The sequence below is a fragment of the Drosophila persimilis genome, unplaced genomic scaffold (genome assembly GCF_003286085.1).
Source record: "Drosophila persimilis strain 14011-0111.01,24,50 unplaced genomic scaffold, DperRS2 tig00000829-arrow-arrow-pilon, whole genome shotgun sequence".
Lineage (NCBI taxonomy): Eukaryota > Metazoa > Arthropoda > Insecta > Diptera > Drosophilidae > Drosophila > Drosophila persimilis.
In genome coordinates this window covers 488,460-515,715 of record NW_020825359.1, presented here as the reverse complement: position 1 = coordinate 515,715, position 27,256 = coordinate 488,460, and the positions used below count along the sequence as shown (strand labels likewise).

General features: G+C 49.4%; 8 protein-coding genes across 12 annotated transcripts; 5 read left to right on the top strand and 3 right to left on the bottom strand.

Annotated features, from left to right (window-relative positions):
- The first annotated feature begins 502 nt into the window (after positions 1 to 502).
- On the top strand, positions 503 to 7,247 carry LOC6600043 (transforming growth factor beta-1-induced transcript 1 protein). Of its 2 annotated transcripts, XM_026993336.1 has the most exons (5): positions 503 to 523; positions 5,112 to 5,336; positions 6,283 to 6,516; positions 6,589 to 6,713; positions 6,772 to 7,247. In XM_026993336.1, exons 1-4 carry the CDS (start codon positions 521 to 523, stop codon positions 6,664 to 6,666), a joined length of 540 nt encoding a protein of 179 aa, XP_026849137.1. In that variant the 5' UTR covers positions 503 to 520; the 3' UTR covers positions 6,667 to 6,713; positions 6,772 to 7,247. The 2 variants fall into 2 exon arrangements, with proteins under 2 accessions (XP_026849137.1, XP_026849136.1); XM_026993335.1 differs by having other exon boundaries at positions 6,589 to 7,247.
- A 363-nt stretch (positions 7,248 to 7,610) lies between these two features.
- On the bottom strand, positions 7,611 to 10,927 carry LOC6600042. The gene is made up of 3 exons (XM_026993436.1): positions 10,740 to 10,927; positions 7,904 to 10,669; positions 7,611 to 7,838 (listed from the first exon to the last, which is right to left on the bottom strand). The coding sequence occupies exons 1-3, from the start codon at positions 10,821 to 10,823 to the stop codon at positions 7,818 to 7,820; spliced, it is 2,871 nt and encodes a 956-aa protein (XP_026849237.1). The 5' UTR covers positions 10,824 to 10,927; the 3' UTR covers positions 7,611 to 7,817.
- Positions 10,928 to 11,132: 205 nt separating this feature from the next.
- On the bottom strand, positions 11,133 to 25,839 carry LOC6600041 (carboxypeptidase D). 4 transcript variants are annotated; one of them, XM_026993333.1, is made up of 10 exons: positions 25,730 to 25,839; positions 25,248 to 25,336; positions 14,051 to 14,332; positions 13,656 to 13,988; positions 13,407 to 13,594; positions 12,923 to 12,952; positions 12,541 to 12,836; positions 12,306 to 12,482; positions 12,147 to 12,239; positions 11,133 to 11,456 (listed from the first exon to the last, which is right to left on the bottom strand). In XM_026993333.1, the coding sequence occupies exons 3-10, from the start codon at positions 14,296 to 14,298 to the stop codon at positions 11,241 to 11,243; spliced, it is 1,581 nt and encodes a 526-aa protein (XP_026849134.1). In that variant the 5' UTR covers positions 14,299 to 14,332; positions 25,248 to 25,336; positions 25,730 to 25,839; the 3' UTR covers positions 11,133 to 11,240. The 4 variants fall into 4 exon arrangements, with proteins under 4 accessions (XP_026849134.1, XP_026849131.1, XP_026849132.1 ...); XM_026993330.1 differs by lacking the exon at positions 11,133 to 11,456 and adding an exon at positions 11,493 to 12,068 and having other exon boundaries at positions 12,923 to 12,964; XM_026993331.1 differs by lacking the exon at positions 11,133 to 11,456 and adding an exon at positions 11,493 to 12,068.
- Positions 14,866 to 15,728, top strand: LOC6600040 (serine protease SP24D). Its single transcript, XM_002025051.2, has 2 exons — positions 14,866 to 15,094; positions 15,155 to 15,728. Exons 1-2 carry the CDS (start codon positions 14,871 to 14,873, stop codon positions 15,690 to 15,692), a joined length of 762 nt encoding a protein of 253 aa, XP_002025087.2. The 5' UTR covers positions 14,866 to 14,870; the 3' UTR covers positions 15,693 to 15,728.
- Positions 16,631 to 17,579, bottom strand: LOC6600039 (serine protease SP24D). Its single transcript, XM_026993435.1, is given in 3 exon segments — positions 16,631 to 16,649; positions 16,718 to 17,290; positions 17,359 to 17,579. Coding segments are annotated over 3 exon segments (798 nt in total). The 5' UTR covers positions 17,565 to 17,579.
- On the top strand, positions 17,820 to 18,804 carry LOC6600038 (trypsin beta). Its single transcript, XM_002025049.2, has 2 exons — positions 17,820 to 18,078; positions 18,148 to 18,804. The coding sequence occupies exons 1-2, from the start codon at positions 17,849 to 17,851 to the stop codon at positions 18,701 to 18,703; spliced, it is 786 nt and encodes a 261-aa protein (XP_002025085.1). The 5' UTR covers positions 17,820 to 17,848; the 3' UTR covers positions 18,704 to 18,804.
- Positions 20,072 to 21,035, top strand: LOC6600037 (chymotrypsin-1). The gene is made up of 2 exons (XM_026993334.1): positions 20,072 to 20,375; positions 20,453 to 21,035. Exons 1-2 carry the CDS (start codon positions 20,146 to 20,148, stop codon positions 20,979 to 20,981), a joined length of 759 nt encoding a protein of 252 aa, XP_026849135.1. The 5' UTR covers positions 20,072 to 20,145; the 3' UTR covers positions 20,982 to 21,035.
- On the top strand, positions 21,695 to 22,499 carry LOC6600036 (serine protease SP24D). The gene is made up of 2 exons (XM_002025047.2): positions 21,695 to 21,900; positions 21,971 to 22,499. The coding sequence occupies exons 1-2, from the start codon at positions 21,695 to 21,697 to the stop codon at positions 22,497 to 22,499; spliced, it is 735 nt and encodes a 244-aa protein (XP_002025083.2).
- Positions 25,840 to 27,256: the final 1,417 nt, after the last annotated feature.

Below are 27,256 nucleotides of genomic sequence, written 5' to 3'. Positions count from 1 at the left end.
ATCGTTCGTTCGTTCGCTTCGACAATGCCTCAGCGAGGGGTGTACGGAGAGTTGTAGGGAGAGCAGGTTCATATGAACCGCGGAAGTCCCATCGAGAAAACTCTATTCAAAACTCTGCAAATAATTAAGAGAAAAACTTTTTTGGGGGTTCCTAGTTCGAAGTAAAGCTAAACAATTATTTACTAAAGTAACCCGGAGAATGCGCACCTTTGAGAGTTCCAATAGTATTGAAGAATGTCCTTTCAAAGTGGTTCGACAATACAATATAATAGGTTACTATGGGCCCAACTAGGGGCCTACAGTAGCCAGAACATATACTACCTTTTTAGCCTTTATTTTACAAATTATTTTCTGTGTGTGCTGTTTTTCTACTTAGTAAAACTGTGTTTTTTGTTTTTCAAATCAGTCTTATAAAAATACTTCAACAGATACACACCTATACATACGCGTACGGGGTATTACTGTTATTTTCGACAAGACCAAATCTCAGTAAATCGAAATCAATCAGCAAACAAACGAAATGGTAAGTCCCATAAGATCTATCCAAGTATTGTTCAGACTATACTTATAAGCTGGGGAATTGTTGGTTGGGGGCAGCACCGCACCGGGTACTGCGGGTTACTCCATATTCAAATCACTTTCCAACTGGTCGCCCAGCTGGCTGGCAATCCATTTCCCCCCCCACACACACACACACACACAATCCACACAATCCGATCCACTCCAACTCCCTCCTATCCGATCCGATCCGATCCGATTCGATCTTCTGCGGGGGCGTAGGCGAAACAGGTTGGAGAGCTGCTGGAGATTGCTCATACGTCGCGTTGGCTTTACTTTTATTTTGGTCTTATTTTTGTGCCTGTCTTGGTTTTCCCGATTTTCACTTCGAAAATAGCATGTGTGAGCGGAATTTCGGAGTGTTAACCACCAAGAGACACCCAGACGCCCAGACAGCTCCACCGTCATCCATCTGGCTTTTGGGCAGCCTACCCAAAAAACTAAAACTCACGCACACTCCAATATATGGTCTGGCTTGCCTTATTAGACTTTATGTTAATTACCATACTAAAAATAAAAATAAAATACAAAATAAAATAGCGAGACGCAGCGGCAGAGGTACTCCTCATCGGCAAAATATTTCAAGAGCCATCACCAAAGTGCGTCCCAAGTGGGCGTCCTCCAAGTCTGGTTACAGTCTTTATGTTTTTGTTTTTTTGGGGAAAATTTCAAATTTCAAAAACTGCTTTCAGTGGGCGAAAGCAAAAGTTTGACTCAAGGGCCTGGTCTGGTCTCTGGGCTCTGGTCTCTCATTCCTTATATAAAATGTACGAGCACATATGTACGTATGTATTCGTATACATGTACATTCGTACATACAATATCGAATGAAACTAAGCCCAGAAATATTCTGAGCGGGGCTGTGATGGGCTGGGATGGTGATGTCATCCAACATTTTAAACACAAATATCATCAATTTACAAAACGATTTATTTGTTGTCCGATTAATAAAATGAGCCATATAAATCAGCCGCCTTGAAGAGCCTGCTTAACCTGAAGAAGATCTCGAAGAGTCATCAGCAGAATTATCATGATGATCAACATCATCATCATTTGGCAGATAGAGAGTGAAGAGTGAAAGAGAGACGGGGAGACGGGGGGAGAGAGAGAGAGTGAGTGATTGTTTGATGAAAGTCATAACGTTTGATAAGCGGAAACGGTTTATTGCCCTGACTAACGGTGCGTTGGGCTTGGCTAAATCGTCTCTAGATGATGATCTTTGGTTGGATTACCTATCAAATGTGTTTATTTTTCATTTCTGGGGGGAGGTGGCCAGTTTGTCGAGAGAGTGACCTAAGGATAATTATTTTCGCATCTCCGCTGGCATTTTCCATTTGAGTCTAGAATCAATCAAGGTATCCATTCGCTTTCCAAACTCGTCATGCAATCCCATTCAGCGTTGCAGTTCACATCTGCCTTATCGATCTTTCGTAGGTGATTCTGAGTCTGATTGGCCGCAGATGATCTTATTCCAAGATGATTTTCCCCCATATATTACAAAAGCATTTCGGCATTTCACTCACAGTTTAAATGGTTTTATGGCCATTACGTATACGCAGTGTGTACTCGCGTGTGCGCCGAGTGTCTGTGTAGGAGTGTGGAATGGGATGCTTGATGGGATCTGCTTGTTGGAGGCGTCTGCTACAAATTATCTGATCCAAGGCAACAGTAGCCCCCACACCCACCCCCTCGCTGACCCACAACCATCATCCACAATTGCTTCCCGCTGATTGACAACTTTGATTGATGCCCGGAGCATGGCAGAGCAGACAGAAACAGAAACAGAAGCAATGTGAGAATCTCTCTATCTCTTTCCCAGCCCCTATCTTTCCCTAGTTCCACCACATCTGTCGATCCGTATCTCTTGGTGATCCATCATCAGTCTAACCGTATCTGTGGCTGATCTACATACACATATGTATACACATATATCTTGGCTTCCTCTTTCTATTTATGGTTGACACAAGGGCTCACAACAATGGTGTGCAATTGTTTTCCCTTCCTGCCATGATTCCATGAGTCCCTCGGTGCTTTAATTATCGCTTATGAATAAGTAAGGTACCATTGCTGGCGACCTACTGCGGCTGCCATTGATGTTTTACTGTTCCTATATTCCTTTATGTTTCCGTATTTCCATTTGCTGCACCAATTGTTCCCTTTTCTACGGTGCGAAAATTGCATTTTTTGTTGCGATTTCGCGATTGCGCTGCAACCGCACTGATAAGAAATGCAAATTGTCAACAACAGGCAATAATAAATGCACTTGGAATTGGAATTGAATTGAGTGGAGGCCAAATGGGGCAGGAAGCCCGAAGTGAAGATGCCCCAAAAACCGTAGAAGGCCAAAGTGGAGTTAAGTGGGGAAATCAGCAAAGGCTGAACAACATTGAGCCCCCCATATAGCCCCATAATCCCCCAAAATATCAATACAACGGCAATCCCATCAATATCAAATCGATATACATATGTATGTATGTACCAAAATGTTTGGTAATGGGATACTTTTCCTAATCGCTTTTGATATGGGGTCAAAACGGTACGTTTTGAGGTCAAATTTGTATCTTTGTTTCGGGTTCAAAGAGCTTGTCTGAATATCTTTGAGAAATATCAACTTACCAGCCATATATTTAGATATTATTAGGTGTGTTGTATATGTTTTCCTGTTCGATAATCGTCCGCAGATTAAAGGTATTTCTGTTTACCGCGAGCACAGATAACAGTGAAGTATTTATCGTTATAGCTAATACCAGAAGTATTGCTTTGAGGAGTATTCAATAGATATTCTATATCAGAGAACACAGTTCTTTGCCTTGCTCCCGATGCACTCTACCTCAAATGGCATCTCCCGTGGATGTATCTTTCGCTCAAGTTCGGAAAGGGCATCGGCTCTTCGGCTCTTAGTCTGGGCTTTTCATTTTTCCCTGTTCCTTTTCGTTTTCGTTGTTGAATTTTGTTTGTTTTGTTTGCTGCCCATTAGGCGTTGAACAATTTTCTTAATTTTTGTATTTTATTTTCGTTGCTTTTGTTATTGTTCTCTGGATGGAAGCAAACTTACTGGAAGTGCTGCCCTTGGACCCCAACCTACCGCCCGCTCCCCACACCCAAAAATTACTTACTCCCCCTGCTGCCATCTCCATCCGCATGGCTGTGCCTGTGTGTGTGTGTGTGTGTGTGTGTGTGTGTGTGTGTTTAATTCGATTCTAACTCTAGCGATGATCTAAGTGAGATGTCCGTCGTCTATGCAAAAGGAACAAAACGAGCAAAAAAGAGAGCGCGGGAGAGAGCGAGGGAGAGAAATGATATTGTTGCCACATCTGGCGTTTAAACTTTGAGCGGATGGTGGGCGAGTGGAGGCGGGTGGTGCTGAAAGGGAGGGGGGGAGGGGTGTGTGTGTGGTGCTCGAAAAACTTAATGTGCGTTTAATTTGTGCAAATTCAATTTTTGGGCAATTCGCGGATGGGGTTCCAAATGTAAATAATATCTCGACAGCAGAAAGTCCCCTTTCGGATCGGATCGGATCGGATCGGAACAGGGGTTTCCCTATGCCACAGATCACCCGCAATATTGGCTGGTGTTTCATTTAATTTTTGTTGCATTTTTATGAGCAATTACTCAACATTTACAGGCCCATAAAAATAGATAATTTGGCGTACCATAATTGCAGGGGCAGAAGGAGGAGGAGGAGGAGGAGGAGGAGGGGGAGGACTATAAATAGTTTCTCTAAATGGGGTGCAATTTCCCCCAATTTCCTATTTCGGAGCCAATGGCACTTCTTGGGTGTCCGATGGATAGTGAGGTGATAATGTCCCGAACGTGTGCAGACGGTACATTGGGGCCAAGGGGCGGGCCGGCTTCAAAGACCAGTTAGGGATGACCACAAAAGGGTTCTCCAAATGGGAAGGAGCCCACGCTCAAGGGGGCAAAGCTGGAAAGGGGAGGATCCGTGAGGCCATGGCAGGGCAACACCTTGAATGGTGTAAAAACGGGTTAATCTTCAGTAGATCAACAGTAGAGATTGGAAGTAAAATTCCTTTTGCAGAACTTTGATAGCCACCCACTGGGACGGGCCCAACTCATTATTGTATAATATAATGTTATTGCTGCTGTTTTGTAAATTATTTTACGCTGATGCTCATCATTTATTATACTATATATTCGTATACAATATACAATATATGTATTTGTATTCGTATTCGTATTCATATGCATATTCATATTCTTTGTTTTGAGGCCTTTGGCATTTGGGTATTGGGTTACGTAAAATCGCTGGCTGCTGTTGTCTGCGGTTTTTGAACTCGATTCCGTATGACATGACGGACAGACAGATGCGAAGATGAATCTTACAGCCGCCCCACAATCCGCAGTCCCCCCCGTCCCCCCGTCCCCTAGTCTCCCAATCTGAGCACCAGTCCCCATCACAGCACCGAAAAGAGAATTATTTATTATGTATTTTGAAATATTTCAAGTACGTGATTTTCATTTAAAATGATTCGAAATTAATATGGCTCCTACCACCGCCACCCTCCCTCTGTTTTCATTTCTCGCATCCGCAGTCGGAACTGGAATCTATCTGTCACAAATGCAATGAGGTCATCGCGGAGCGCATAATCACGGCCCTGGGCAAGTCCTGGCACCCGGATCACTTTGCCTGCAAGGACTGCCAGCTCCCCATCACGGAGGCCACCTTCAACATTCAGAGCGGGGAGCCCGTCTGCTCCGATTGCTTCGTGAAGAACTACTCGGGCACCTGCTTTGGCTGCAAGCAGCCCATCTTGGAGGTGAGTCCATGCCCATGTCCATATCCATGTTCATCCATCCATCTCTTTCTTTCCGTTCATTCAACAATTTGTAGCGCGTAATTCTCGTCGTCTGTTTGCCATAAACTCTGCGGCTTTACGAGCTTCGATGTAATGAATATTGTCAACATTTATCTTGCGACTCTTAGATACATATGTACATATGTACATACATATAAGAAATGCTTAGATATCCACAAGTACGAGTACGAGCAGCAGTGTGTCCGTATAGTATATGGCAACTATTTAATTAGGGAAGTGATTGCGATTTGTGTGTATATTTAGCCTTCTTTCCATTGAAATATTGAGGCGCGGTCTTAAAGTTCCCTAAAAACTCATGAAACTATTTGGAAATCCTATTCTCCGCGAACAGACTTCCAAATTGGCGGAGTATTTCATTGACACTTACCCGGAAATGATTAGGAGTTCTCCATAACGTAAAGGTTCCTTAGGGTCATACAAATATTTATCAAGACTCTATTTTTGTAGTGCCATCAGCTATGTTGTATTTTCTTGAATATTTCCAAACATTATTAATGTTAATCTTCGCGGATAATCTCTGAAGGGGAAGTATCTCACCGTTTCTGTAAGAGTATATACTACGTACAGTACTAGGACTATTCGATAACGATCTATTCCCCGCGAAAGGGTATTCCGTATTCTGTTCGTGTAATTTCCAGTGACGCCTCCTCCCCACCTTTGCTGTTTGCGGGGCCGCAAGGTCAGCGCAGCTCATCGTGGGTGTGTGCGCGATTGATTGGCTTTGATTATGATTATATGTATATACTAAACACACACACACACACACACACATACATGCATCTACTATATGTGCACGTTGTATGCACCATTGCTTTCTGTCGCTCTGTCTGGCCACTCTCTTTATTTGCCCGAAAGTATGCTAAGGAACTCGATCTTTCCCCTCCAGCGCACCATCAATGCCATGGAGAAGTCGTGGCACGAGGAGTGCTTCCAGTGCAATGGCCCTTGCAAAAAGCCGCTGGTTGGCACTTCCTTCTACGAGCGGGAAGGGCATCCCTACTGCCGGGCGGACTTTGAGCAGCTGTTCGCCGCCCGATGCGCCGGCTGTGAACAGCCGATCACGGACAACGCGATCGTGGCCCTCAGTGCCAAATGGCATCGCAGTTGCTTCAAGTGCAAGGTAAGCAAGATACTTGCCTCTGATTGATACTGATTGATTGGCCTAACAATCCGACTCGATCCTTTTTTTCAGAACTGCAGCGCTCCCATCACGGCCAGCTCCTTCGCCGTGGAGGGGAACAAGCCCCTGTGCAGTGCCTGTTCAGGCTAGGAGCGGCACCAGCCCCGGCAGCAGCCCCGGCACCAGCACCCACACCGGTTCACCCGATTCACTTCGATATCTATTGTATATTATCTATTATTATGCTATTTGTAGTCATGCAATTCGTTGAACAAGCCCGAGGAAAGAGCGAAAACAAAATTCAGAGCAGACACTATTTTATTGTTGCCATAGAGACAATTTTTGGATTTTTAAATTTGGATTTGGATTTGGATTAGACAAGAACACGATAAATGCATTTGAAACACCTGCCAGGCGCTGCAGCTGTGCGTTTTTTCGGGCCTGAGGAGAAAGATAACGATAGTTGTTGGTTGATGGATGATGGATGATGGATGGAGGTGGGGAGGAGATGTTAATGCTTAAATTAATTATTATAATTATGTTTAGTTGATATGCACAAACGATTGTTGTCTATCTCACACTCCCTCTTTCTCTCTCTCTCTCTGGCTTCGTATGGCCTCCCCTGCCTCTCTTTAAACGAGTGTAGCCCCTCTCGACCCTCTCCTGATTGTTTTCGTAATGCACAAAAGTATCTGATAAATGAAATATGAATAAACATTAATCTTGAATCATCCGAACGTCTCTTAAAAATGGTATAGAAAGCTACGGTTCCGTTTCCCTTAGGTTAGCGACGGGAAGGAACACAGATGCTTCTTGCGACTACTTACAAGTAGGCTGTAGCTTGAAGGCTTAATATAGGATTAATTTCGAAACTTCCCAAGTGAAACCAAAGACTACAATTACCTAGATTTTAGATGGGGGCACCCATAAGCTATTCTACGACGGTGTTTATCCCGTGGTTCCTTAGACAGAGCGCGCGCGTGCAGGGTTGCAATTCTGGGGCCCTTTACAGACCGGCCTTGCCAGAGGTGAAACGAAAGCTCGAGTAATTGAAATAGAATTTGTGCCCCCAAATTCACACAAAACCATTGGGATTCATTTGCAGAACCAAAGTAACTTCCTTTATTTGAAATTCATACTTTTAAATTTGGTTTCGCTCCGTGAGCAACGTTCTCTCCCACTTTCCATACAAACTCATTCTCTGTAAATAACCTATCTATTTTGATTTCAATTTTGTTTTTGCTTCCCGAAAATTAGACTGTGGAAATTTTGGGGAATTCAATCAAATCAATAATTAAAATTTAACTTAAACGTTTTGGGACCTGGAAAAGAGAAGGTGAGCTAAGTCAGTGATGGCATGGAGGTAAAACGGCAGTCCGTCGCTCACCTTATCGTCCAGGAGGGCACCAAGTGAACGCATCAGGGGATCGAGCACCTGATGCACTTGATCTCTGGACACATGACGGAATGCCTCGAGCAGGGCCTGCTGGAGCTCATCTTCCTTCTGTACTTTGCGGCTGGCCGTCTTCTGCGCCTTCTGTTCGGCGTCCTTTGTTTTGGGTGATCGCAGTTCCAGCCACTTACTGTAGGGGATGTCGTCCAGTTGCACCTGCGTCTTAACATCTTCCAGCCCCGACCGCATAAGATGCACATCGATGGGATTTTGTGCAGCTCCCGAACCTGGTTGGTGGGCGGGGGCTCCGCAGTTCCTTGTCCGGACCAGGCGCGAGCGCTTCAGATCTTGGGGCTTCTTCTTGGGCACCAGGCGCGGCTCGTACAACTTGTGATCGTTGAGACACATCTTGAGGTCGTATTTATGTTTGGGCTTCTTCTCGTGGAACGACGAGTGGAAAGCCGGATGCTTGGGATGGGACGAGTGCGCATTCCCATTGGCGGGATGGGCCTGCTTCTGGGAGCGGCGGTAGTGCTCGCGGGCCATCTTGAACCGCTCCTCCTGCATGTCCTCGATGAAGGTGAGGAACTTTGTGGAGCGCTCCAGCAGGCACTCGACCACCGGATCGTGTCTATCCAGTATGCCCTTCTCCACGCACGTGCTGCTCAGCGTGTAGATCATCTCCATGAGGGCGCTCAGCTTCTGCGGCACCTTGTCCAGGAGGAAGAACCGCAGCTGGCGCTGGTACGTGGTGATCGACTGGTGCATCAGCCCATACACACACACCACCCGCTGGCAGGCCTCGTTGGAGGTGGCACTGTTGAAATAGCCCACCGGGGTGCGGCGCACATCGTCGATCATTCCCTTAAGGGGATAGAGGAAGTTGCGCGAGAAGCGCACACAGAACTCGAAGGCGTTCCGCTCCCGCTTCTTTCGCTCCAAAGTGTTGCAGTCGGGCACTTGGAGCTTCAGGAGGCTGTTCTGCAGGCGGTCGAGTGCGCTGATGATCCGCTCCTGGGTCAGCGAGATCTTGTTGTAGATGCCCAGCTTCTCGTACTTCAGATCCTCCAGCGACTGGCTGAACACCAACGGTCGGGTCTTCCGACGCCTCGTCGGCGAAGGCGTCACGGTTGGGGCCTGGTGCGGGGAGGTGTCCGTCGTCGGTATGGGTTTCGAAAGGCTCTGCTTTTCACGGCCTGCAGGTGGCCGTGAGAGGATGGCCTTGTCCCGGCCACCGGGCTGACGGCGGTTGTTGCGCGAGTCCCCGCCTCCGGGCTGACGAGCGTGGGCCAGAGCTGGGGTGGGAAGCTCATCACTCTTATCCGTTTCGGACGTTGCACGAGGTCGAGGAGTGCACATTTTGTGGGCCATCTTGGGGTTCTTCTTGAGGAGCCGCTTGTAGCTCCGGGGCCGCGGCAGCACGTGCCGCCGGCTTGGACTTGCCAGCGTCTCCTGGGACGTCGGCCCACGCGGAGTCTCCTCCGACCACTGGGAGGTGTATTGCAGCGGACTCAGGCTCCGCAGCAGACTCAGACGGTGCGGACAGCGTTCCATCTCAAAGAAGATCGGCTTGTTCTGTCTATCCTCCGCCAGGGGCTTCTCGTCCGTTTGACTGGTGTTGTAGCTGGGACGGCTCTCCAGCTGGCAGAGGTAGCCGCTGCGGTCGTCGTACTCGTGATCGAGGTCGCTGTCCTCGCGAAAGAAGGGCGACGTCGGCTCCGGCTCCAGGCTGCGGTGCTGATGCATAAACTGCCTGGCCGCACAGTTGGTGGTGTTCACGGCCTGGCAGACGTTGACCTCGATGGCCTGCGATATCATTGCCGAGGGTATTATGTCCACAAAACTGGCCTTCGGCTCCCTGTACTCCAATTTGACGGCCTTCTGGACATGCGCCTTCATGCAGCCGCCATCCCCATGGCCATTATCGGTGGTCGCTAGCATCGAGCTCTTGAGGCGCTGCATCAGATCTTCGGCACTGACCGGGAACTTTGCCGGAGTCTTTCTCTGCCTGGACGGTAGCTTCAGCTCCCACCTTTGAGCCCTGGGCGGCACCGTTGGCTTGGACGATGGCTGTTCGGGGCCCCTCTTATGGACCCTGAACCGTCGCGGAGACTGCTGGTTTTGCGCAATTGGGGCCTGGTCCTCCTGCTGACTCAAACAGGCCAGAGATTTCAAGGACTCCAACTCGTCGCACACCTCCCGGTGCAGGGCCTCCAAGCGCTCGCTGTTTCGATGGATGGGGTCCTGGGTGAAGTGACACCTTCTAATCACGGGTTTCTTCTTCAACCTGGAAGGGGCATGGGCTTGGCAATGGGGATTACAGTCGCATCCTGCGCAAAGACGCTTGTGCTCCGTGATCTTGAACACAAGCCGCTCGTTCTCCACGCTCTCTTCGTCCTTCCTGTTGGCCAAAGATTGAAGCGAAAAGAACTGGGTCTCGCTGGTGTCCTGGGAGTGGAGACACTTGCTAATCACGGGAAGCTTCCTGAAGCCCCTCAGCTGCTGGGGCTTGTCCTTGTCCCCTTGTCCTGTCTCGTCCGCTTGATTATCGCAAGATGAGTTCAGCGAAAACTGTGTCTCCACATCCGTGTCCCGCGACGTGAACTGGCCGAGGACATCACGGCCGGGATGGCGTACCTTGCAGAAGATCGGAGCGTTCGACCTACAGTCAGACCGCAGGCGACTCTGCTCGGCCAACTCGGCCGCCCGCTGCTTGTTGTGGCGCTTCACGGCATTCGGAATCGAGTCCGGACCAGAGAACTGCTTGGGACTCCACGTATTAGCGATGGATCCCAGGTGGATTGGCTGGATGATCTGTACGTGTACTCACCCGAAACTCAAATCTGCTGTCTCCCATTCCGATGACTTGCGAGTCTGTGGCTGGGCAGCGCATCGGCTGGTCGTGGCTGTTCATCTTCTGTACTTCCTTGGTCCTCTAGGTCTGGGGTCTCAGTCCGTGCTTAATAATTGTTGGGTTTTTAGAATCGAAGAGAATTTTTGTTTGTTTTTCGGGCAAATGTTTGAGTTTGATTGGAAAACCGGACTAAATTTTGTTGAAGCTTCGCCTCCAGAGTGAGAGAATAATATGTTGAATATGGAGTTGATGGATTACACTTGGACTATAGTGTCAAGGGATATTTTGTATATTTGTTTAAGTGTCATGAAGGAAAACACGTTGCTTTTATGATAGATTGCACTGGGAGAAGGCTTTATTATTGTCCTGTCTGTCCCTTTGTCATCGCTCACAATAAATAGTACGACGGAAGTAGTCACAATCCTAAGACTAAGAGTAAAACAAAAAATCCTTATAGACTATTGCAGAAGCTGCCCATCAACCGAATATGTTCGAATAGAGGCTATTCAGGCCATTGCTGATGGTCGAGAAGATCCCGTCGTTGGAGGTGGCTGCCGCATATGGCGGCATTTGGGGCCTGTAGTGCTGCGCCGCCTGCATGGGCCTGTATATGCCGCCCGGAGAGCCGCCAACGCCAACGCCAACTCCAACGCCGCCGACGGAAACCATTGGACCGCCGATGCCCTCAATGCGCTGTGAAATCGAAATGGGAGGGATTGCAAATAGTAGTAGACTCGAGATACGTTTATTGTCCACTCGTAGCCAAGATTCTGTACTCAGTTTTCTATACAATACCAATAACAAGCAACACTTAAGCGTATGGCATGGGTTTTCTTACACCAGAACAACTCTTACAATTTATACATAGTATTCCCATCGAGCATTCTCTACAAACTACTTGGGAAGCGGAGGAACTACAGGAAGAATTGAACTACAGGCAGGAACTAAAGGATGAACTAAAGGATCTAAAAAGTGTGCATTAGTATTCAAATAAAGAAGAAACTAATGGCGGAACTAGATAGAACATTGTTGGCGTATTGGAGTGGGAATGTGGAAAATAAGTATATCTATGAGTAAGGGGATGAGGATTACTAGGAGCTTCGGAGGTCATATCGGGTTAGTGTAGTGTTAGCACACCTTAAGACTAAAGCACTTCCGACTGTATTTACACGCCAGCCATTCACACCGGGAGCTCGGTTCAGAGGGGGCTCCGATCTAGTCAGCGGCCAACTGCAGCTTGTCGTTCACCCGACGCGTCTTGGCTGTGGTGACGCTGGAGGCAACTGAAGAGGCCACCAGGTACGGCTTGGGTTAGAGGGTAAAGGTTAGCCAGCACCAGGAAGTGAATTTCTTAGGAAGTGGATGGGCAGTGGATGGACCTACCTTTGAGGACTGCAGCGTCACATTTAGCAGCGTGGGATGCTGCTCCACAATGACGAACTCCACCTCGCGGGGGGCAAAGCCCTCGGCAAAGACCTGAGAGGAATGCACACCATAATCAGTGGATGATCGTCGAAAGTTCGAAAGTATGCAAATACTCACCTCTGCCTTGTAGTAGCCGGGCAGGAGAATGCGCCAGAACTCGCCGTACTTGGTGGTCTGGAAGCCAACGTCGCGTCCCTTGATCTTGATGGAGGCCCGCTCAATGGGCATGCCCGCCGGATCGAAGACGAAGCCTTGGACACCACGATGCGCCTCGGCCAGGAATTTGATGAGGGACTACATGATGGGGCGAGTGAGAATCGGAAAGAAACACTCGAGAGTATTTGCAACGTACCAGCTGATTGTCCTCCCAGTACTTCTTCAGCTCGTAGGCGGGCGGGAACTTGCAGCAGGAGATCTCCAGCGTGATCTCCATGCAGCCATACCACACGTAATTGTAGTCCTGCATTCCCCCCGTCAGGGGATACCAGGCCGCTCCATTGGTGATGCCGTTCTCGAAGGCCGGCGTGGCCGACTTGCAGGCCACTCCACGGGACATCTTGGCATGGTTCCGGGCATAGACCAGCGACAGATGCTTCAGCACATCGTCGTCGGGGGTCAGCGAGGGGGCCGCCGAATAGGTCTGGAACACTGCACCCAGAGGACATGTGGGGGGAAAAGAGAAGAGGGGCATTCGCGGTTAGATGGGTCGCTCAGGCAGCAGTATGTGTACTCACTCGCGCACAGGGCGGACGAACGGCAGATCCCTTTGAGCAGCCATATTGGTGCGAAGGCAAGCATTAAAGTACAAAGTAGGCTTTATAAATCTGATCTCTACAGCGAGACAGTGCATGCGCCTTGGATACCCTTGCAGATTATATTCAAACAAACATATATAGACAATGATCCCACCCAAAGACTATCCAAATATCAGACACAAAATCCATTTTCTTATTGGATTCGTGGGATCGAAAGACATGTCTTCTGTGCACCTTGCCAAAGACTGTTGTTTTTGTTACTGCTACTTAGGCTGAGAGTTTGGTAATTGTATAGTCTTTGGCAGAAGACTACGCTAAAGGATATTTTCGTTCTAAGCGGACACAGCGGACAGGGAGATGAGATCAAGAATATATATTGTAATGGCTGTAAGTCACATCTGCGAGGGTTTAAACTGGTAGAATGGTTGGCTATATCTAGGGGCGTACTCCTCGGACTACTTACTGGAGTTTGGCGTGTTGTCGTAGGGGTAACTGGCCACCAAGGCACCTCCATGGAGGCTGCCGCTCAGCACGAACTGTATCTTGGATATCCAGTCCTTGACCGCATCCGTCTCCGGCTGCCCGCGCTTGTTGTTCTGCTTGAAGTAGTCCGGAAAGTTGCGGTTCAAATCGAATCCGCGGGCATTGTATCTGCGGAATATCCGTGAGGAAGGTGACTTTAGGTGGTGATGACTCGCAACGAGCCTCTTACCTGCCCTGACCACCATCGCAGGTGCCCTCCTTGGACACCGCATAGCCATCCGGATTCATGGTGGGCAGAATGTGGATACGAGTGTTGTCCAACAGCCACTTGACATACTGGTCCGAGCTGTAGCTGGTCACAAAGTACTGGATGAGGTGCAGCAGCATCTCACGGCCCACAGGCTCGTTGCCGTGGATGTTGCCCACGTACTTGACGTCCGGCTTGCCGATCATGTGCTCGTACGGCGAAGAGCTGACCACCATCACCCAGAGATCACGGCCCTGGATGGACTTGCCAATCGAGTAGAGGGCCGTCAGGTTGGGATACCTGGCACTGGTGGCTCTGTCGAAGGGAAGGATGTCAATGGAAATGCATCTAAACAGAGCTGGGCGGAGGGGACTCACCTCAGGAAGCGCGTGAGCTCCTCGTGATCGTGGTAGACAAAGTCCAGGTTCTGGGAATCCGGCATGTAGGCTCTCGGCTCGGGCAGACCCTGGATCGGCTGCTGCTGCTCCAGTTGTGGCTGCTGCTGGAGCTCTCCGCCGCCAGGGTTCACCGTCTTGGCGCTGGTCAGGGTGTGGCAGGAGGCATGGATGATGATGAGGGCGAGCAGCTGCAGCAGCTGGCCAGCGATGCTCTTTCGCAAGATCATGTTGGGGCGACGGCGAGTCTGCGAATGCACAAAGCTGCCGCCAGGCAGACCATTTAAAGACCATGAAAGATACATTGTGGACAGATGAGTTTCTGACGGATGAGGATGAGGAGATGGACAGCAGGCAGCAACAGGTTGTGCGGCTGAGGCCAAATCGAATGTGCTACGTGCCACCAGACGCGATCATTGGCCTCTCTCGGTGGCTGTGGCTGTGGCTGTGGCTCTGACTCTGACTCTGTGACACTGAAACGTGTTCCCCTGGCAGGCTAGCAGGCTAGCAAGCTGGTCAGCGAGCAGCGATCGGCGATCAGAGTTCATTGATACCAGAGCAAAGAGGCCCGGCCTGGCCTGGCGAGTTCCCAGAAATAGATCAGTACAGATACCCCATGCCCCATCCGAAGGCTTCTTCGGCTTGTCTAATCAGCTCGGCGACTATGACCGGATGACACTATCTATACCCTATCTGGCTCCATGGGACCCGATAAGATACTCCCACCTCCAGGCAGATTGCCTATAAAAGCAGAGGGCCGGCACCATCTCACGCCATCTCTTGACCAAAAGAAGAACGAACCATGAAGCTCACCCTATCCGCTGGACTTCTCCTGCTGGCCTGCTGTCTGAGCCAGGCCCTACCCCAGGGTCGTGTGGCCGGTGGCGAGGACGCCGTCCTCGGTCAGCTGCCCTACCAGGCTGCCCTCTCAATCGGTGGCAGCTACAACTGCGGTGCCGTGATCATCGCCGAGCGCTATGCCCTCACAGCTCTCACCTGTGTCTGCTCCGATGGCAAGAGCACGCCGTAAGTGGAAAGGGAATAAAGCAAGAGGATGAACGAGGCTCATCTATCCTATACTTTCAGTTGGTCTGCTAACCTCTTTGGCATCACCTTTGGATCCGTGGATCTCTACACCGGCGGCAAGGAAATTCGCGTTGAGGAAATCACGATCAATCCCAACTACAACACCCTCAAGACCGGCCTGGCACTGCTCCGCCTCAAGGAGCCCATTGTCTTCGACGAGAACGTGAGTGCCGTGGCACTGGCCAGCGAAAACCCACCAGTGGGCGCCCATGTGGATATATCCGGCTTTGGACGCACCACCGAATCGGAGGTCAACATGCACCGCACCCTGCAGATTGGCCAGGCCGCCGTAATGCCCGCCCGTGAGTGCCGTTTGAGCTATAGCGAGGATGAGCCCCAGGACAACGACCAAGTGCTCTGCCTGGGCCATGAGCGTCGCAATGGCATCTGCAGAGGCGACATTGGCGGACCTGCCGTCTACCAGCAGCAGCTGGTGGGTCTGGCCGGCGAGATGCTGGGCGAATGCGGTGGCCTGCTCCCAGAGCGCTTCATCAGCATTGCGGCCAACTATGATTGGATCCAGCAGCATATCCAATAAATTTCAAAACTACCTTATTTCATATTCAAGCAAGAAGAGAGTGTCTCAATGCTGTTTCCGGGACAGAAATGGAAGCCCAGTTCATCAACAGGGATTATGTGATAGGGGAATGGAACGTACGAAAAGGTCCATCGGATGTTTCTAACAGGCAAAAATGGTTATCTATCCATTTTTCGTACACTTATACGTATTTTAGGAAATGACTTTTGGACCTTGGTCCAATCGGTGTCTTACCCATTCAAGAATATAAGAGTTTTTCTACGATATTCTGTAGAGAATGACACCTGGATTACATTCTAAAATATAGTCCAACCAGCAAAGGCCTTCAAGAAAAAGGAAAAAGGCTTATTGCTAAGGTACCACCATTCAGAAAAAACTTCAATGTACGTTATACACACTTCATATACGATTATTAGATTAGATTGTGTGATAGAAATTCCGTCTATTAGGTAGAAAAAGTACATTAAAAAGACCAGCATGGGGTAACAAAGTTGTAGATACCCTGGCAGATCCATAGTTCCATGTGATTTTTATTAAACCAAAGCTTAGAAACACATTCAAATAAAATTGGTGATGGCACTAGTCAACAGCCAAATAAAATTCCAACATCAGATGAATAGATTTGGGGCACAACAAATTCGTCATTAATTATGAGTTTTGTTTAATGTTTTCTTTCTGAAGTAAGCTTGCGTTTTTCCACATAACTTGAGTATGTTACACTCAGTGTTGAACGACATTAAAATTCTGAAAAGCTAACGAATACAGCTATGAATCAGCCGAAGACCCTTTGCAGCTTATGCTTACCGTCTTGAAAATATTAAGCATTCAAATTGATATTTTAAATTAAGATAGACTTAAACTATAACTTTTCAGGGAATGCAGCTGCCAGTTCTTGAAACTACCACTAAAACCTATCGAAATGAAGTTCACGATACATATTAGAGAGAAGACTTGAACCTAGGCTTAAGAAAAAGATAATGACCCATGGACTGGGCCTTGGAAGCCATTCCATTTTGGGAAGATACAAATTTTGAGAGTTTTTGATTGGTTTTATTCAAGCACTGTTCTCGGCTATCCAGTCGAGGTGCTGGGTCACATCCACGTAGCCATCGGGCTGCTCGGTGCCGCAGCTGCTGACAAAGAAGGCGGCAATGCCCACCAATTGGTTGTTGTAGACAGCCGGGGATCCGGCGTCGCCGGTGCAGAGACCAGAGCTCTCCACGTCATCCGTTTCGGGTACCAGGCAGAGAAGATCTTGCTGACTGAGGAACAAGGACTCCTGGCACGCATCGGCACTGATCGACTGCCTGGTGGCCACCTGCAGGCCGTGACTGAGCGCTCCGTCGGGCTGTGACGCTCCCCAGCCGGCGAAGGTGATCTGGGAGCCCACGGCAGGACGCTCGCTGGCCAGCCCAATGGGCTGGGTGTTGGCGTTAAGGGTCAATGGGGAGGCCAGCTCCAAGAGGGCCAGATCGTTGGCACCAGCGCCGCCGCTGGAGTAGTCGCTATGCACCACGATCCTAGAGAGGGCCACCAGCTGGCCCCCAACAAGGCGCTGAATACTGCCAGCGCGGACGAGGAATGTGCGGGCGGGATAGCTACGGGAAGATTAGTGGCAGATATTAATGGGTGACTCGACTCTTTTTTCGAGCGGGCGCGGTTCTACCTTTCCTGACCCCCACCCACGGTCACACAGTGGGCGGCGGTCAGAGCCCATCGCTGGCTGATCAGAGCACCGCCGGCGATATGGGCTCCATTGCGCTGCAGGGAGATGGCATATGGATGGGAGCCGACATCCGCGGGCAGCCGGGAGGCCTGCACGCCCATGGCCACTGCCAGGAGAAGGACGAGGAGTGTCTGAACTGAATGCATGCTGGCTTTGAAGAAAACTGAGCAGTCCGCTTCCTAGTCTGGAGCCCTTTATAGAGGCTTTTATGGTGCCGGGGATAGGTTTACCCATAGCCGAATCTTATCGATTGCGGGACGGCTCGTAAATCGCCCCGACGCTTATCGTTGTTTGTGCTCAAGATTAGCTGAAGAGCTGCAGGCCGGGCCAGGAAAGCGGGACGGCGGAATGCTGGGGCTTTGGTTGGGGCTAGGGTTGGCCGTGGAGTGGCTATCGATTGGCCATTGGAATCAGTTGATATTCCAACGCCATGGCTGTTCCACGTCTAGCGCTCGCTCTGCTAGCCCTGTCCCTGCTCCTCTCGGTGGCTCAGTCCTCGCCCGAGGGCCGCATTCTAGGCGGCGAAGATGCCACCGCCTTCGATTTTCCCTGGTCGGCCTCACTACGCCACAACAAGGCCCACACCTGCATGGCCAGCATCATCTCCAACACCCATCTGCTGACCGCCGCCCATTGCGTGTCCGATATGGGCACAACACCGTGAGTATTGACCGGTGACCCCGACCCAACCCAAGTGGTGACCCTCCTTCTAATCAATTCCTTCTGCAGGGTGGCTGCCAGCACCTTGGGCGTGCGCGTGGGCAGCATCAACCAGTATGCCGGCGGGCAGATCGTGAATGTAAATAGCGTCCTCATTCATCCCTCGTACGGAAACTTCCTGCACGATCTGGCCATCATCACGCTAAGTGAGCCCCTGGTATTCACGGAGCGCATTACGGCCGTTACCCTGCCCACCAAGGTGGAGGAGGGCTCCGCCGAGGAGGAGTCCACGGAGCTGCCCAACGGCACACCCGTCTATGTGGCTGGCTGGGGCGAGGTCTCTGACGGCTCGGCCCCCTACAAGCTGCAGAAGGCCAACTACAATACGCTGAGCTCTCCCTACTGCGAGCTGGCCGCCGGCTATGGCTACGAATCCTGCCTGTGCCTGACCAGTGCCGAGAAGGAGGGCATCTGCCGCGGTGATGCCGGTGCCGCTGTCATTGATGACAACAAGGTGCTTCAGGGCATCACCAGCTTCCAGTTCGCGGACTGCGGCAGCTCCTACCCGGACGTGGCCTCTCGCATCTACTACTATCTCGATTGGATCGAGGCAAATGCTCAGTAGACTACGAGTATCTGCAGGAGAACACCATAGGATGAAGATGCGCTTTTTTTTCAACATTTTTTTTTTCATGTGCATAAAGTGCTTTCTCCTATAAACAAGAACATAATGTGTTTCCATGGCTAATCCAAAATTCGGAGCAGCCCCAGACCCGGTTTATGGGGGCTTCCAAGAAGAGAGAAACTATAGGCTATAGAATTTAGTGACGGCCATAAATTTGGCCTGATAGGCGGCCTCGTTTTGTGGCGTCTTTACTGCATGATTGGCTGCAAAACTTTTCCCTGGTCAAAGGTTCCATAACTGACCTTGAAGGGTCCATTGGTATACTTCGATTTTAGCGCTAAGGGATTGACCGACTTTGGGCAGTCGGGAGGGCCGATCAGGCTTTTCAATTGGAAATATTTCTATCCTGTTACTAAGGCTTTCTTATCGATTTACTCTGGATTGATAGAAACCTAAAAAATCCCGAGATTTCGGATTAAACGCAGAGCTAGCCAGAAGCTATTCCTGATCGAGGTCGAGTGGGAAACTATAAACAAATTTAGCCAATGACAAGCAAGGTTTACTTATCGATTAACAATTATATGAGATCAATTTCACCGCCAATTATAGAAAATCGACGAATTATTATTTCTATTAACACTCCATTATAATGTGATAGAGATCTACGGAAACCTCTTGAGTCTGGAATCGTCATATTTGGCCAGCAATAATCGCAGGTCTACTGTGGCTTAGGAAAATATTTATAGCTGCATTTCGGTAATCGCTAATAATACTTTCCAATTGAGATATCTATTGGTATAGATCTAGGGAAAACCCCAGTCTCGATATCTGTAGTGCTAAATTTGGAATTTGTTGCTAGAAAGACCTTTTCCTTCGTCAGTCCTTTTCTATTCCTAATTCGATAAGAAAGCAGTAGATTTAACATTTGTTATAGATCTACATATATCATAGGAGTTTCGGTAGTCTAATAGGCATTTCAAATGTTCTCGATTGTGTGGATCATTCCAGGGGTTTTTTTCCGTCCCACTCGAAAATCAGGTTCCTGACTCACGGCTTACTCATCTTCCTATCTTTCTTGGATCCATTTTGTTGTCATGGTCATAGATCTGCGAAGGAGAGGGGACTCTGCTTCTACAAATGCAATCGAATCGATATTACGAGTGTGTATTTCTGTGTGCGAATTGATCGGGGGAAATAACATCGCCTAACGTCCAATTTAGCTTGGAAAAGGCCGCGATAAGATTAGATTTATTCCGATGTCCAAGCCCCAGATAAGACCAGCTAAGGGGGGAGCTGCTTTTAGAGGGGGGTTCTGCGTGGTGTTGTCCACTTAAACGGTCGGCCTTTGCGCTACGCATTTCAGTTCCAACCATCGGTGGCGGAGGAAGCACCCATTCACCCCCAATAGAAAAGGTACTTCACAAAAAGAAAGAGAGAGAGAGATGATCCAATCAAGTGGCCTAGTGGTAGTCCTGCTCTGCCTTTCTGTACTCCTAGGAGGCTGCCAGGCAGGCCTCAAGAGCCGCATCTTGGGCGGAGACGAGGCTGGCCCCACCGACACTCCCTATGCCGCCTCTCTGCGGGTGGACAATGCGCATGTGTGCGGCGCAAGCATCGTGTCCGCGACAAAATTGGTGACCACGGCCCACTGTCTGTACCGCGATGGAAAGCTGTAAGTGCAGCCCCGCCCCGCACAAGAGACAGACGAAGGGATATCTTTTAACCACAAAATATTCCCATCCCATCCAGGATCGAACCCAGCCGCCTGACGTGCCGCGTGGGCAGCACCAATCAGTATGCCGGTGGAAAGGTTGTCTACGTCGAGTCGGTCACCGTGCACCCGGACTTCTACCAGCTGCAGAACAATGTGGCCGTGATCACCCTCACCTCCGCTCTGGCCTTTACCGACCGCATCATGGCCGTGGAGCTTGCCAGCGGCGATGATGACTTGCCCGCGCAGGGCTCCGTCGTCAGCGTCGCCGGCTGGGGACGCACCGTGGAGGGCAGCAACTCCTACAAGATCCGCGAGCTCACGCTCACCGTCGCCGAGGAGGCGGTCTGCCTGGACGCCTACAGCGCCCACGACAAGACCAGCTTCTGCCTGGCCCACGAGCTCAAGCAGGGCACCTGCCACGGCGACGGGGGCAGTGGAGCCGTCTACAACAACAAGCTTATTGGACTGACCAACTTTGTGGTGGGTGCCTGCGGCTCCCGCTATCCGGACGTGTTCGTGCGGGTGTCCAGCTTCTACGAGTGGCTGCAGCCGCTGATCGCCTAGATCCCTAATCCCTTAGCAATATTATACTACCTCATGGCTCTGGGGCCCAACTAATTGGCCCTGTCGTTTGTTCTTGGTCGGTAAGAGTCGGTGATTGTCGGGACGGCATTTGGGGGTGACTCATTCGATTGATGGTGATAAGGATAAGGAGACGATTGCCACTGGACTGGACGTAGGCTGGCGATTGCCGCACCGTACTAATTCCCTATAAAATGTTTATGGCACAATTTATGGCTCAGCACGATGGCGGGAGGCTCTTGTTTTTATCTAACAATGCCAGGGATCACTATCACACTGGAATGCAGTTATTAAGCAAGCAAAATAACTGAAAACGATTGGCAATCTAAGCCATCTTGTTGTCATTCTGCGATCCCTAACAAAGGCTGACGATCCCTTTGGCAGTTAATTCCGTTCCGATAGATATGCAAATCTCAATAGTCTTTCCACAGTACTAAGCCATGTTCTTCCCTTTTGAGGGTGATGTCACAACCCTCTCATTACAGCTCCCCCATTGGAGCAGGCGCCCTAATTGAAACAGACATTAGGGCCCAGACCGAAGACAAGCCCCGATAGTGACTTGACTGTGAGACATTGATGATGATGACGGGGCCACAGGGCTATCATAAATAAGCGGATCCAGGCGTCGATCCAGCCACAATCCAATCGAAGAAGAACCGGAAATGTCTTTACGAAGCCCCGCATTTCTCCTCCTGATGACCTGCATCGCCGGCGGCATCCGCGGCCAAGATCTGGACGATGGGGCCACGCCCCGCATCGTCGGCGGCACTCGGGCCGTGGCGGGGCAGTTCCCCCACCAGATCTCGCTGCGGCATAACAAGCGATTCACCTGCGGTGGCTCCATCCTGTCGTCCAGCTACGTCCTGACGGCCGCCCACTGCGTCAAGTCGGGGAAGAATGTGTAAGAGAATTAAGTACTTTCTGGATTGTAGATTTTCCCTTTCCCACTGATCCTACCTCCTCTCTGGCAGAACTCCCGCCTCACAGCTGAGCATTCGGGCCGGCAGTCTGCGCCTCTCCAGCGGGGGAGTGCTCGTGAATGTGGCCCAGGTGATTGTGCATCCCCAGTACGGCGGCTCGGGCTATGATGTGGCTGTGCTCCGCTTGGCATCCCCTCTGAAGTTCAGCTCCTATATAAAGGCCATTTCCCTGGCGACCAGTGATCCGCCCAACGATTCCATTGTGGACATCTCCGGGTGGGGGGCCATCTTCCAGAACGGGCCCGTTTCGGATGAGCTCCTCTATGCACATGTGCGCGCACTCGCCCGCGACACGTGCAAGCAGCGCTACTATGGATCTCTATCAGACACGACCATGTGCCTGCTGCATGAGGCCGAGAAGGGGGCCTGCCACGGCGACTCCGGCGGTCCTGCCACCTACGGCGGCAACCTGGTGGGCGTGGCCAGCTTTGTGTTGGGCGGCTGCGGGCGGTCGGTCCCCGACGGCTACGAGCGCGTCTCTGCGCTGCGGCCATGGATACGACAGAACGCCAAACTCTAGATGGAGCACGTGACCCGGCCCCGATCTCCCTTTTTGGGTCATCTCTCTGTTTTGCGACTCATTTGGCGGCAAGCGAATTGTAACCGGTTCAGAACAGTAAAGAGCAACGAGCATTATTCTGCGTTTGTCTGCCTCTCTGGGGGGCTTATCAGAGCGCGACCTCTGCCCCTGGCTACACCCCAGTGAAAGTGAAAATTGGAGTCTGCGCCAACTCCAACAACAGCTCCATCAACAGCTCCACCTCTATCTCTACCTCTATCCCCCCAGGTAAAGTGTGGCTATTGTTGCTGCTCGGTAATTTTCCGTTTATTTTTAGTTTTTTTTTCAGTTTTTCAAATGCCCCTCTTTCCCGACTCTCTGTCTCTCTCTCTGCCCCACCACCAGCAGTTAATGAGTTTGTTTTGGTTTTCATTTAACTTGTCTCAAAAAACTTTCGAGTGCGGGGCTTTGGCTTTGGCTTTGGCTTCGGCTTCGGCTTCGTCTTGGCCCCAGCCCCGGCCCGATCCCCCCGCTTGTACGAGTATTCCACAGCATTTTTTCTACCCATCCAGAGGGTATTATGATTGTGTGCAACCAGTATACCAGCATTAAGTAAATGTGTACTCGAGCTTATACAGATAAACACTTCCCCCTAGTCGCTCAGTTTGAAAAGTATCTGAATACCACATTACCACAGCACAGATCACAGATTGTTTTCACTGCAGGCCGTACTCAGAATGAAAGGTAAGTATTGTAGGAACTACTATGGCATTCAGCTGTGATTTGGCAGGGTATCCATGGCTTCGGGCGGGCCCCTTTCTTTCTCGTTTTTGTTGTGTATTTTGGAGAGTTTTAATTTTGTATATTTACTTGCTTTTTTTTTTGTTGCTCGTTTTTTCTTGTGTTTCCCTGTATGCAATTATCGGATCGGTTGGATTGGACCGCATCGCATCGCATCTCATGGGTTCGTGTGGGGCTGGCTCTTTGAGTTCATTCGTTTTGTGAGCCTGCCTGTCTGCCTGTCTGCCAGTCTGCCAGTCTGCCAGTCTACCAGTCTGTCTGTCCGTGTCCGGGTCCATGTCCGCCAGCCAAGTGTGAAATGCGGCTTTAAAATGCAATTCACGCGCGAGTCATCGAACCTCTTTTATTTTATTTCATTTTACATTTGTTTGAGTCGAGATGTTGAGGGAATGGAAATGGATATTTTGGGGAAGAAAGGTTCTGTTCCAGTGAGTGAGTGACTGACCTACTGGGCATGGCGATCATTAACCGGGGACTGAATGCTGATTAAAGCTGTTCCCATTTCTCGCTTGCATTCCTCACACTTTCATTCAATTTATTGCCATTTCATTTGATGACCAAACAATTTACTCATTAATCCACCAAGCCCCATTCATTATAAGTTCATTTCGAAACTAATCGGTTATTTAACATTTCCTGCGACACGTTAGAACCCCATCAGTCCCCATTAAAACACTTGTTTGTTCCAATAAGCAGAAAATGGAACAATGGCCATAGGAATAGGTAGAGGTGTCCTGTGTTTGTGGCTTTATCAAATTTGATACAAACCGAATTAGTTTATCATCTATCCGGCATAAGGAGGATGCCCATGCCTATCTCTATCAAGAGTCCCGTATCGCATGATACTGTTTTTCATGTTTTCGATTCGGTCCTAATGCGATCCATCTCCGCGACATTCATGCAGCCGCCGTCTCGCTCAATTTCACTTGGTCCATGGCTGTGCCACTTCGAGGCAGCCATCGGTCTCGCATTGGTATCGGCATCGCCTTGGCCATGGCCATGGCCATGGTCATGGCCAACTTCAAAGTCCAAGCGTGTCGCAACAAACAAATTTCTTTCAATTAGGCTCTGCATACCCTCCGCCCCCTCTCTGGCTTTGACCGTGGCTCCGTGGTTCTGTTTTTGGTTTTCAATTTTGATTAGCAGGGAAAGTAATCGACGGACGAGTGTCGTCTTGGCCAAGAGTAAGTGGCTTTTAATGGACAAAGAAAAGTTAAAGCCGATCAGAAGCGTGCAGAGCACTTGCTAACGGGTTTGTTTGCCTGAATCCGGGCCGCGGTTCGAGGTGGGAGACACGTCGCCGGGGCGTAGAAGAAAGAAAGAGAGACCACAGACCAGACCCCCAGCTCCACTCCACTCCACTCCACTCCACTCGAATCCACTCCAAGCGGTTAACCCACTAACCTTGTTACCGCTAACCGTTTCGTGGTCGCATTGAAAGTGGCTTCTGGCTTCTGCAGCGGGGATCAGGCAGACCAGGAGGCTGGCGCTTGCTGCCTGCTGCCACTGGTGGCCTGTGTCAAGTTCAATGCTGCCCCCCTCCCCCTGGTGACGCGACGGAGGATGGCCCTGACGGAGGCCGTCTTCGGGCAAGGCCAAAGGACACCCATGGACGAGGAGAGACATGCGCACTGGGTTAGTGGGTGAGTGTGAGCCCTTGACAGCAGGGGGTTGGACGTTGGTTGGACCAGTCGCTCTGGGACTCCCTCTCCCTGTCCCCCTAGCTGGCTGTTTATATAACAACAAAAACTGCAGCACGACCTTCACCTTGGCAGTGGCAGAAGTGGCACCAGGACACGCAGATAAGCCGCAACTTAGCCTTGTTCCGCCAGTGGCCTCCCCGCGCTGCCTGACTGACTGACTGGCCTTGATCTTCAGCTTTCCCACTTGCGGATGGAATGGGATAGGATGGGAGACCTCTAGAGTGTCGTTTTCAATATACAATATTTACGAGTGTGGGTTTATTACCTGATTTCCTGCGACTTCCTGTTTGCTCGACGACTCTTTCTGCCCAATGATTTGGTGCCGCTGCTGTTGTAAGTTTTCCCGCGGAGTGGCTGCAATGGAAATTTGCATAAAATATTCAATCAGCTTTCATTGTCTCCGGCGGCCGCCTGCTTTTGCTTTTGCTAACGCTGTTGCCTTTGCCGGGCTTCAATTTCTTCACACCAAAAAAAGCGAAACAAAAATGCAAACAAATAAATTCTCTTTCCGTGTAGTTTCTCTTTACGCCTACGCGTTGTGGCGCCCAAAATTAGCACTGGACTGGCCGAAAAACACGCGACACCCTGACGCAATTGGAACGGGACGGTGACGGGGACGGGGCACAGAGATGATGGATATTTGGTAGTGGCAAGTGGCATGGAGACTGTCTTGCCTCAAAGGAATCGTCAATGAAATTTCAGCCGCAGCTCGAATCCCTCTTGAATCAATTTGTATTTGTTGCTTACACTTTCCACAGACAGTCACGGAGGCAGAAACGGAAACGGAGGGGGGCTCTGCAGAAGCAGAAGCAGATTGTGGCAGACTTCGGCTGTGTTGTGGCAGAAGGCAGAGAGCAAGTTTTGAAACGCGTCCGATTGCTAGCGCCGTAAGTATTCGACTGAATTGTGGCCAGTGGCGCGTCTGCTTTGAGCCATGCCATGAATGGGGACTGTTTTTGAGTCTGCTCCGCCAGCCAGCCATGCTCCACTTCCTGAAATTCGTGTGTGCAAATAAATGCCGGCCCTCTTCGTATGGTGCACTATTATTTTAAACAATTTATATTCAGGTTTTAATCGCTCTGAAAGCGTCGAACTTTGAAAACCTTTTAAAACTGCCCATTTAATGGCAGGCAGCCCTTGTCAGCCAGCAAACTTAAAGAGCCCGCTTCAGTTTCGTAGCAATCGGCTTGGTGTAACGCAACGATTGCCGCCACAGTAGGGTAGAACCACTAACCATACAGTACATATGTATGTATGTAGATATGTATGATCATTCACCGAAAATGTCGCAAACCAACATTCTGTATTAGATCCAATTTGCGTATTCTATATTAAACAAAATTGGCATCGAAAGCATGTACAATATAACAGTTTTCTTATACTGTGGGGCAAGTGTCTTCAAGAAGTGCGACCTCCATAGATGCTAGTTTAAATATGGATTTGATGTTCACCTCATATAATACTATATCCATATAAACATAGTTTTTTTTTAAATATACCGCCAAACTACGAACCGGTTAAAACGGGTCGACGCGATTTTTGCTCTCGGCCAATGAAAATCGTCAAAAAATAAATGCAAAACATGTTGCTTTTTTGACGATTTTCATTGGCCGAGAGCAAAAATCGCGTCCCATGTTGCGGCAACATGCAAGCAACATTGCATACCCTAGGAAAGGATATTATAGAATTGAGAAAATATTTGTCATCGCGGATTGAGCAACATTTTGCATACCCTGGGAAATAGATATTATAGAACTGAGAGAATTTTTGTCATCTAATGCACCAATAAAGACCAAAACTAGTCAGTCTCTGTTGAAAAGGTACAATCAACGATATTTTGAAGGTTGTGGTCTTCTTACTGAAACCAAATATGGGTATCGCGATCGAGATATATTTACAAGACCCTAATCATATGCATTAATATGTCCAAAACATAACAATCTGAGATCATTTCTATATTAATTGCGTTTTAAAACAGCTTGAAAAACAAAGATTCTTCATATATATCAACGAAATAGGGTATACCTGTGCCCAAACTCCGGTTGACGTGACATTTCACACTGACTTACGTTGCCACTGTTTTTTTGTTGACCTTTTTTGTTTAAATATTGTTTTCTACACTATACAATATAAGAGAGTACTTAAAAGTAGTCAATCAGAAAGAAAATTTATTCTTCAACGGCATAAAATTATGTGGGCAGAACTAAGGGTTTTAGTTAGCCAGCATTATTCAACAGAATAAAGAAATTGAGCAATTGGAACGACTTTTCTCTT

Bases quoted from the DNA above. Each gene is read 5' to 3' on its own strand.
- LOC6600043 (XM_026993336.1), top strand. The intron at 5,337-6,282 runs GTGAGTCCATGC...TTTCCCCTCCAG, and splicing joins GCAAGCAGCCCATCTTGGAG to CGCACCATCAATGCCATGGA. The intron at 6,517-6,588 runs GTAAGCAAGATA...CCTTTTTTTCAG, and splicing joins GCAGTTGCTTCAAGTGCAAG to AACTGCAGCGCTCCCATCAC.
- LOC6600042 (XM_026993436.1), bottom strand. From the start codon at position 10,823: ATGAACAGCCACGACCAGCCGATGCGCTGCCCAGCCACAGACTCGCAA. The intron at 10,670-10,739 runs GTGAGTACACGT...AGTCCCAAGCAG, and splicing joins ACAGCAGATTTGAGTTTCGG to TTCTCTGGTCCGGACTCGAT. The intron at 7,839-7,903 runs GTGAGCGACGGA...TCTCTTTTCCAG, and splicing joins GTGCCCTCCTGGACGATAAG to GTCCCAAAACGTTTAAGTTA.
- LOC6600041 (XM_026993333.1), bottom strand. From the start codon at position 14,298: ATGATCTTGCGAAAGAGCATCGCTGGCCAGCTGCTGCAGCTGCTCGCC. The intron at 13,989-14,050 runs GTGAGTCCCCTC...TCCCTTCGACAG, and splicing joins GAGCTCACGCGCTTCCTGAG to AGCCACCAGTGCCAGGTATC. The intron at 12,240-12,305 runs GTGAGTATTTGC...CATTCCTCTCAG, and splicing joins CCGGCTACTACAAGGCAGAG to GTCTTTGCCGAGGGCTTTGC.
- LOC6600040 (XM_002025051.2), top strand. From the start codon at position 14,871: ATGAAGCTCACCCTATCCGCTGGACTTCTCCTGCTGGCCTGCTGTCTG. The intron at 15,095-15,154 runs GTAAGTGGAAAG...CTATACTTTCAG, and splicing joins TCCGATGGCAAGAGCACGCC to TTGGTCTGCTAACCTCTTTG.
- LOC6600038 (XM_002025049.2), top strand. From the start codon at position 17,849: ATGGCTGTTCCACGTCTAGCGCTCGCTCTGCTAGCCCTGTCCCTGCTC. The intron at 18,079-18,147 runs GTGAGTATTGAC...TTCCTTCTGCAG, and splicing joins TCCGATATGGGCACAACACC to GGTGGCTGCCAGCACCTTGG.
- LOC6600037 (XM_026993334.1), top strand. From the start codon at position 20,146: ATGATCCAATCAAGTGGCCTAGTGGTAGTCCTGCTCTGCCTTTCTGTA. The intron at 20,376-20,452 runs GTAAGTGCAGCC...CATCCCATCCAG, and splicing joins CTGTACCGCGATGGAAAGCT to GATCGAACCCAGCCGCCTGA.
- LOC6600036 (XM_002025047.2), top strand. From the start codon at position 21,695: ATGACCTGCATCGCCGGCGGCATCCGCGGCCAAGATCTGGACGATGGG. The intron at 21,901-21,970 runs GTAAGAGAATTA...CCTCTCTGGCAG, and splicing joins GTCAAGTCGGGGAAGAATGT to AACTCCCGCCTCACAGCTGA.